The sequence below is a fragment of the Chiloscyllium plagiosum genome, chromosome 4, assembly GCF_004010195.1.
Source record: "Chiloscyllium plagiosum isolate BGI_BamShark_2017 chromosome 4, ASM401019v2, whole genome shotgun sequence".
NCBI classification, from domain to species: domain Eukaryota; kingdom Metazoa; phylum Chordata; class Chondrichthyes; order Orectolobiformes; family Hemiscylliidae; genus Chiloscyllium; species Chiloscyllium plagiosum.
In genome coordinates this window covers 65,394,878-65,404,919 of record NC_057713.1, presented here as the reverse complement: position 1 = coordinate 65,404,919, position 10,042 = coordinate 65,394,878, and the positions used below count along the sequence as shown (strand labels likewise).

At 37.7% G+C, this 10,042-nt stretch overlaps 1 protein-coding gene across 1 annotated transcript in view; it reads left to right on the top strand.

The window, feature by feature from the left end:
- Positions 1-4,370, top strand: part of oprk1 (opioid receptor, kappa 1) — a 47,194-nt gene extending 42,824 nt beyond the window's left edge. The window contains exon 4 of the mRNA XM_043688326.1: positions 2,408-4,370. Coding sequence (XP_043544261.1) covers positions 2,408-2,931 — 524 coding nt within the window. The 3' untranslated portion in view covers positions 2,932-4,370. The remainder of the gene's footprint in view (positions 1-2,407) is intronic.
- The last annotated feature ends 5,672 nt before the right edge of the window (positions 4,371-10,042 follow it).

Here is a 10,042-nt window from a genome sequence, read left to right as displayed (position 1 = left end):
TTGTACTCTATGCTACTTTCTCCCCACCCCCACCCTCCTCTAGCTTATCTCTCCACGCTTCAGGCTCACTGCCTTTATTCCTGATGAAGGGCATTTGCCCGAAACGTCGATTTCGAAGCTCCTTGGATGCTGCCTGAACTGCTGTGCTCTTCTAGCACCACTAATCCAAAACCTACAGTCAGGCTGTCTCAGGAAGTGTATTCCCCAGTTTGGAGTGGCTTGAGTCATCTCCTGTTTGCTGCCTAGTGCCTTTGTAAGCCTGTTTGGTCAAGGCTGAGGCACTCTGGGTAGTTTCTGTTGTGGCTTAGGCAGACATAGTTCCTTATGTTCTTTGTGGCCATGTTGTGGGTGGACAGGGAAGCGGATTTTCCTCCACAGTAACCTAACTCAATATACCTGTCATTGGCCACTATCCTTTATTACCTTTGCTTAAAAAAAAGTCTATCTCAGATTTAAAGTTTAAAACTGACCTACCATTTGTGTACGACAGTTCCAAATCTCTATCAGCCTTCATGTGCAGAAATGGTTCCTAACATCTCTGCTGAACAGTTTGGCTCCAATTTTAGACTATGCCCCCTAGTTCTAGAATCTCCTACCTGTAAAAATAGTTTATCTTTATCTACCTGTGTTTTCTGTTAATATCTTGAAAATTTGAATCAGCTGACCCCTTAACCTTCCAAATTCTCAAGAAAAGAGGGCTAGTTTACGTCTTCTGTCCACAAAGCTTAACCTCTGAAGTTCAAGTATCATTCTTGTAATCCTATGATGTACTGCAGTTTGTACAATTGCAGCATAATTTCTCCATTCTTATAATTCAGTCATCTAGACATAAATGTCAACATTCCAGTAGCTTTTTGATTATTTTCTGCACGTATTTGTGGCATTTTAAAGATCCAGGTACCTGAACCCCCAAATTTCTTTGGACATCCACTGGATATAAGTTCATACCATCTAGAAAGTACCTTGAGCTATCCTTCTTCAGTCCAAAATGAATAATCTCATTCTTGCTTACATTGAAATCTGTCTGCCGTGATTTTGCCCATTTACCTTGTTTATCAATATCCTTTTTGTAGTTTTATGTTATCACCTAAACTATCTACAAAGCCACCTAACTTTGTGTCATCAGCAAATTTGAAGATATGACTTTCTATGCCATTATCCAAGTCATTAATAAATAACATAAATAACTGAAGCCCAGATCTTTATGGGATACCACTAGTCACATCTTGCCAGTTTGATAATTGGCAATTATTCCAACTTCCTGGTGCCTGCCACTCAACCAATTTATTAACCATGTCAGTAATTTACCCTCAATTCCACAGGCTTCCATCTTAGCTAAATCTCTTATATTGGACTTTTTCTGGAACTCCCTTTGAACAGTATCCATAAATATTCTTGTGTTCTTTGCTTTAGTTATCTCTTCAAAAAAAAATAGAGGTTGATCAGGCATGACTTACCTACCATTAGTCTATACTGGTTCTCCCTGATTAGCTGAAACTTTTCAAGGTGTTCAGTTATCCAATCCTTGATAATGGACTCCAATAATTTTCCCACCACAGATATCTGTAATTCCTAGTTTTCCTTTTTCACCTTTCTTAAAAAGCCAGGTGACAAGTGCAGTTTTCCAATCCAGAGGGAGAACTCCTGCATCTGGGAAAGATTTTGATTAGGCCACCTACCACACACTTCTCTACCTCCTTTAATACCCTTGGATGGAAGCAATTAGATCCTAAGGATTCATCTCCCTTTAGTTCCATTAATTTCCTCACTGTCAATGTTTCACTTATGTTCATTTTGATAGTCCCTGTCCCTGGTCTGCTATTAATTTCCTCAGGGCTTCCAGCAAGCTGTCCTCCTTTTCTACCTTAAATACTAAGGCAGTGTAACCTGACTCCACTTTCCAACAGTGATTGATAATATCCCGAATTTCAGCCTCTAGTGGGTCAACATGGCTCTTGACCACCCACTTTATGTTATGAGAAATCTTTTTATTCTTAGCTTTGATGTTCCTTGCAAGTTTCTTTTCATATGATCCCTTTCAGTAGCTTGTATAAAGCTGCTTTATGGCCCTTTGCTGGTCTCAATATCTTTCCCATTATGTAAATTCTATGCTGTTCTTTCCATCTTTGTCAGCCTTTTCATTTTATGCTGTCTCTTATCACTTTAGTTCTTCATGGCTGTTTTTTTTCCTGTGAATTGGAACTTGTCCCTCTCAACAATTACAAAAAAATGAGGATGTTGTTGATAATTTCTTTATTTGGGGACTATTCAGTAAATTGACATTTTTATTAAAGGGTCCTTCAAGGGAGTTAAATTTATCATTTAAAATCTCAGTTAATAAGGTTTAGTTGTAATAGTTTTGATTTCAGATGCCATCATAACTGCAGACTTTTTTTGTATCCAATAGATAGCGTCGAATGTGAATTGAAATTCCCTCAACCCTACTGGTACTGGGACACAGTACTGAAAATCTGTGTTTTTATCTTTGCCTTTGTTATCCCGGTTCTCATCATCTCAGCATGCTACAGTCTGATGATTCTACGTTTAAAGAGTGTGAGGCTGCTATCTGGTTCCAGAGAGAAAGACAGAAACCTGCGTCGAATCACACGTATGGTCCTCATTGTTGTAGCAGTTTTCATCATCTGTTGGACTCCCATTCACATTTTTGTATTAGTCAAAGCTTTGACAGATGTGCCTGAAACTACAGTAGTATCTGCCTGCTATTATTTCTCAGTAGCTCTTGGCTATACCAATAGCAGCCTTAATCCCATTCTCTATGCTTTTCTGGATGAAAATTTTAAAAGGTGCTTCAAAGATTTTTGCTGTTCCTCAGGGATGAAGCTCGAATTGCAGACCAGCAGCAGAGTAAGGAACACCACACACAATGCATTGTTCCGCAATAGTGTCGGGAATGCAAACCGGGAAGTATGACTAGCAGTGGAAATGTCATCTCTGGCACCCCAAGCAAGAGATGACTTTCAGGATTTAGGTGTGACTCAAATTACTTCTGAACTTTAATTCTTCTTTGGATGAAGAAAATGAGGTCTATTTAGCATTATAATACATGCACTGATTTGGCCTTTGAAATTTACTCAACAGAGCAACTGATCAGTATGCATGGGAAAATGAGTTTCATTTTAGTATTCTTTGGCACAAAATAACATATTTAGCATCTAAGCTAGATAATTAGCATTGATTCTGAATTAGTGCTGCATTTACATTCCCATTTCAATGGGCGATTGAGTATGGCAAATTAACGTGGCAGACTATGCTACTTTGGATACATTGGTTATATAATTCCAAAGTTTACTTTCTAAAAGTGCTCTCATTGTAAAATAGCAACAACCAACTGACACTCTGCAAACTGAAACAATTTCAAATATGTTGTGAAAATCTTAAAATCAGATTAAAAGAAGCTTTCTACAGTCAATCATACACAAAATTATAGGTGTCATAAAATGTGCTGTTACCAACTTATCAATGCTTTTACATAAAAGATGTTGAGTATTTCAATTATATAAAATAAATACAAATTGAAAGTACTGCGTCCAATAACAGTAAGTGGAATGTCATTTTAGAAAAAATAGTTCTACTTGCAAACCAAGACCAAAATGCTTTTGTTTGTAAAACAAATTTGCATACTAAAGTTTTAAGAGCAAAAGACTTTTATCGTGAGCTGCGGTTGGGATGTAAAATTTCATTTAACAAACATATCGCTCAAAGACAAGTCTGAATGTAAATGACTATATTCCAGAACTGAGACTGAGGCAATGAAGTGGGGTTTGGAAGAGGCAATTAAGTCTAAATCAAGAAGCCAAAAGTCCTTAATCTGACAAGTGATGTGCAATAGAAAGGTTAAATAAAATGCAACAGAAAGCTTACTGGAATCAATTTTACAACAGTACACTCATGACAAAGATCTTCACTTGCCAATCAGAAAGGAAATCACAAATTTTTGACTATTGCATAAATTATGTCCACGGAAATATTTATCTTTATTAAAATGTTATTAATTGCTGTTTTAAAATGTGACTGTGAATTTAAAGAAAAATTAGAACATGTGTAAATGTTTTATCTTTGCTACTAACATATTGTAAGATGTTTACATATTGACATATTTCTATTGTAATTGAAGAAAAATAATCAAATTGTGCTACGTAACCTCACTCACCGAGTTCTTGTTGGCAATTTTCTGGTGCTCAGAACAGTACCTGTGCTGCATTTAAAATTGTCAGATTATTTTGCCCTGGTGTTGCACACTGTTCACTATTTTGATGTATGTAAATATTTTCAGAAATGTAGTCAGTCATGTATTGGAATTGGTGTTGTCTTGATTTTGAATATGTTTGTGAAATTGATATTAAATAAAAAGAGAGTTTGGAATAACTTGTAGCTTTTTTCCTGAAATACATTTTCTTGATACTTAATTTGAATGCGAAGAACCACATAATGTTTATTTTACTAGAGATGGAGAAAATATTTTTTTTAACAATCAAAATTTCAAGTTCTTAAAGGTTTCTTATTCTCACTAACTTTCCTTGGGAAAAGTAAAACTAAATTGATCAGTCTATCATATAAATTATTTGCAGCCAATTGCAGTATTGAGGGCTTACACTTAAAACCAAATAAAATGCTTATTTTTGTCATCTCAGTGAATTAGTCAACACTTCCTCACACAAGTAAAATAATACTCTGAAGCATCAATTTCTTCTAATTCTCCATGCTTCCAATCCCATGGCTGCATAGAGGAGGACTAATAGGTGAGCATGATTCTAAATACTATTTAAGGCACTTTCACTTCCTCACACAAGTAAAATAATACTCTGAAGCATCAATTTCTTCTAATTCTCCATGCTTCCAATCCCATGGCTGCATAGAGGAGGACTAATAGTGAGCATGATTCTAAATACTATTTAAGGCACTTTTATTTATATGAAGGAAGTGAACAATCCCTCCGCCCTGTGGCCGACCACTTCAACTCCCCCTCCCACTCCGCCAAGGACGTGTGAGTTCTCCTCCACCACCACCAAATTCAAGCCACTTGACGCCAAATGAAGAACGCCTCATGTTCTGTCTTGGGACCCTCCAACCACATGTCATCCATGTTGATTTCACCAGTTTCCTCATCTCCCCTACCCCCACCTTATCCCAGATCCAACCCTCCACTCAGCACTGTCCTCTTGAACTGTGCTATCTGTTCATCTTCCTTTCCACCTATCCGCTCCACCCTCGGCTCCGACTTATCACCATCACCTCCCACTTTCATCTACCTATCGCCTTCCAAGCTTCTTTCCTCAGCTCCATCCCTCCCATTCATCTCAACCCTCTTGGCCCACTTTCCTGATAAAGGGCTAATGCCGAACACATCGACTCTCCTGCTTCTCAGATGCTGCCTGACCTGCTGTCAGCGCCATACCTTTTGACCTTTATTTATATGCTGACCAGAGTGCATTTTAACCTCCTGTTGTGACAATTTGTATGTAAGATCAAATCTACAAGGAAATTAAGACATATTCAATATATTCCAAAAATATGGTAGATGAAGAAGAATTTTGACATAATTTCCGGTGTTCAAGTGGATCTGACATTTTTCGATCAGAATATAGATTACAGTACAAATGATTCCTGGTGATTAACATTAAACTTATTAAAATTTCCTGCAATAACCGAGCAGTTGGTGTTGTATCAAATTTTACAAAAACAAATTGAGGTCCCCAATTTTATTGTTCTGATCCCTGGACTATACGGAACTAATGGACGTTGGGCTGATGAAAGCATCTTCAGGGAGTAGTGAGAATGCCTGTCAGCGAGTCTGTTAAATCATTCATGGGTACTTAATGCCTCTGCAGGAAAAGACCTGTGCAACTATCAGACAAGAATAAGTTCATGGTCAACTATAATGGCAGTTACATTTGTATAGTTGGCCACATTCTGTGTATGGACACGCAATCAATTTTCTGTATGCTGTTATCAGTGGAGCTACACTCCAGCATCATTAATTGCATTCACAAAATGAGCAATGAAGGAACAACATTGCAGCAAGATGATAGCAATATCTTCTCGGCTAATACCTTACTCATATTTTTCTTCCTAAACTTAATCATTAAAAACTTATGGAAAATATTTTACACACATTAGGACAGATGCATCAATCTTGATAGACATCCTGCTCAAAGAATTGGTTTGAATGTGTTTACTCAATTAGCAGTCTGTCTCCTTTTTCAATGTAATAATTCAAAATGCCTCAACAATTTTAGAGCATGTGATAGTTAAATAAACTCTTACCACATGCTTTCATAAATACATTGTTCTCCTTTTGATGTAAACTGATGCAGTCACTGCATCATTATTGGCCACCTGATTTTAACTGAAACCAGTTGATTTTACTTAATGGAATCAGACCAGATTTTGACTACACCACCCAAGACTTGAATGCTTGTTCTGTATCTAAGAAGGTTTATTGCTTCTCTTTTACACCACCAATGAGAATACAAGAACGATGACTTACCCAAAGGAATTATTTTGTCACATACAATAAAATAAAACACGGTGGATGCTGGAGATCTGAAGAAACAGTAAGTCCTGTAAATACTCAAAAGGGTATTTCTAGATGATCTAGCACCATTTGTTGAGTGAGAAACAAAGTGTACATTTTGACTCGAATGCAATTTTTTCTTGTCAATTTCAGCAGGAATTCTTGTTAAGGTTTCCATCATGAGGTTTTGCTAAAAATGTATTTACATTATGAAAGATGGGAAAATGTCATTTTGTTTCTAAGGAGATTGAAAACTTACATCTAGGCTGCTGAAGGAGGTAAATCTCTGGAAGTTGAAAAAACACAAACATTTTGTTTGGGAAAAAAGTTAATTCACAGTATATACAGTATTGTTTTAATGCAGAATTTAGAACTTTAAATATCACACAGCTTTGCTATAAAAGCTTAAAATGCTGCAGCATTGCTATTACAGAATGTAAAACTTGACGGAAATTTAAGAAAACTGAATTAAAGCAGCATTGTTTCAATGCAAGGATAAAAGTTTTAAAATAATTAGTTTTTATAACAGCAGAATCATCAAATATTTGAAATGAACAGAATAAAATTTAGATATTACAGAATTTAAGACTAGTCAGTGCAAATTCTATCTATTGCCATAATGCATTAGAATACATTGTGTTTTTAAGACAAATGTCTGTTCTAAGAAGGACTCAATAATTGTTCATTCTTCCATCAGAAATAGGAGATGAAAAGCAATATGTGAAAAAAACAGATGTATCAGCTAAATGGTGTGTAGGCTTATTGGTGTTCAGCTTTGGACAAAATTAATTTTGGGACTGAGGAAGAAAAGGATTGTTTTGTTAACATTTCTTTCCCAAACGCTATCGCCACCTTGCTGCACCTGTTTTCTATGCTTCACATCATTCCTTCCTTGTCTCAAGAATATCTATCTATTCATAGTAGTCACTATTTTTGAGTATTTTAAGAATATCTCTATGATACCAATGCCTTCCAGTGCATGAAATGTCGAAGTGGGGGAGAGCAGCAGCATTAAATATCTAAAATCGAAATGTGAGACTATTAGAACAGGGAGAAAGAAAATCTGAGACTTGGGGTTGAGCTGCAGAGCATTTTTGCTCTGGAAAGTGGATGTGACATTTAGACAAATAAAGAAGGGACGAGCAGAGGAAAGGCAAATAAATGTCAGGAGCACAAGAATTTTGACAAATAAATAAGTGAAGCTCTATACTTTGCTCACTTTGGTGAAATCTGCTTATAACCTCATTTGTGGGAGAGGAAAGAAGGGAATCTGGCCTGGGAAGAAAAGAAAAACACTCTATTTCTCCACACCAAGCACCAATGTCACCAATAAAATAGTGAGGAAAAGACACCGACCAACCATGACTATTTAACACCCTCCTCCATCTCTTGGTAAATTCCTATCCTCATTGTATCCTGTCTCTTTCTCTAATTTTTTGTGTTAAATCCTTCATGGAGAAGACATTGCAGAAGTATCCATTGGTAGGTCCTCTTCTCTACATTTATCAGCTTTGAAAAGGGGTCAGTGTGATCTGGAGAGGACAAAAAAACAAGAAAACGCAATGATTTTCAGAATTAGATAATCAAATCACCGAGGGAGGTGTTGAACCCCTTGTATGCAAGGGGACTTTGATGCCTTTCCAAGCAGAGGGTTTCTGACCTATGTGTCCTCACAAAGGATCACTTCAGAGCTCACATGTCCTGTGAGTATACATTGTCAGTGGCTGTCAAAGACACACAAGGATTTGAAATAAAAATTCAAAGAATTAGCAGTACTCTTTTCTCAGGGTCACATCAGTACATAAGGCAGATCTCTGATGTTTTGTTTAGAGGGCAGGGAGTGCAAAGTTTCCAATGAATGGTAGATTCACACACAGCAAGCAGTGGGACTTTTTTCTCCATCATTGGATTCCCTCAGTTGTAGGGAACATCAATTGCATCCATATAACCATCTATATAATAAGGAGCCAGGAGATTGAGCAATAGAAAGGACTTCAACTCGAGTGTAGATGAGGCCAGTGCTTTTGGTGTAACCTACTTAGACACGAGCAAGGCTCTTAACCGGAACCCACATGGGAGACATATAACAAAGGTCAGAAACTGATGGATCTAAGGAAACTCAGCAAATTGGATCCACAATTGGCTGAGTAGCAGGAGGAAGAGAGTGATGACTATGGGGTGTTGGGTAGGGTAATAAATAGTGAGGAGGATAACCTTAGACTATAAGAGAATATAGAAGGCTGATCAGAAGCAATTGGAATTGACTCCAGATCACAATGAGATGATGCACTTGGACAGGGCAAACAAGGCAAGGGAATACATCAACAATACAGTCTTAGGAAGCACTGAGGATCAGAAGACATTAGTGTGCATGTACACTGGTCACTTAAGGTGTCAGGGTAGGTGGATAAAGTGGTTAAGAATGCATATATTTGCTTTTATTAGCCAAGGCATAGAGTTTAAGAGCAGGGAGATTATGCTGGAATTGTATAAAAGGTTTGCTAGGTCACAGCTAGAGTATGAAAAATGTGTTGCTGGAAAAGCGCAGCAGGTCAGGCAGCATCCAAGGAGCAGGAGAATCGACGTTTCGGGCATAAGCCCTTCTTCAGGAATTCTGCGCTTTTCCAGCAACTCATGCAACATTCTTGCAAATCTCCTCTGCATCCTCTATTACATCCCTCCTAAAATGTGAAACAGCTAGAGTATGTGGAATTCACATTTTAGGAGGGATGTAATAGAGGATGCAGAGGAGATTTGCAAGAATGTTGCATGAGCTGGACAGTTCAACTATGAAACTGATTGGCTAGATTGGGGTTGTTTTTCTTGGAGTAGAGGAGATTGAGAGGAGACATGATTGAGACATTTAAAATTATGAGGGGCATGAATAGAGTAGATAGGAAGAAACTTTTCCCTTTGGTGGAGGGATCAATGACCAAGGAGACATCAATTTAAGGTAAGGGGCAAAACATTTCAAAGAGATATGAGGAAAATCATTTTTACTCAGTGGGTGGTATGAGTCTGAAACTCAATACCTGTGAGGGTAGTAGAGGCAGAAACCCTCACTAACATTTAAGAAGTATTTAGATTTATACTTGTAATGTCAACACATACAAGGCTATGGGCCAAATGTTGGAACATAGGATCAGAATAGTTAGGTGGTTGTTTTTGATTGGTGCAGATTGGCCGAAGGGTCTTTTTCTGTGCTGTCAAACTCTATGACTCTATGACCATGACTCCCTCAACATTTAACTAGACTCTGACCACAGCCAATGTTTCCTATATGTGTTTGAAACTATTTTGCAAGTTGCTGTGTTGCTTTCATTCTCCTGGTGCCATAGTTGTGATTTGTGAGAAGATTTGTAGCTCGGGTGCTCGTTGCTGTGGTTCTGTTTGCCGAGCTGGAAGTTTTTGTTGCAAACGTTTCGTCCCCTGTCTAGGTGACATCCTCAGTGCTTGGGAGCCTCCTGTGAAGCGCTTCTGTGGTGTTTCCTCCGGCATTTATACTGG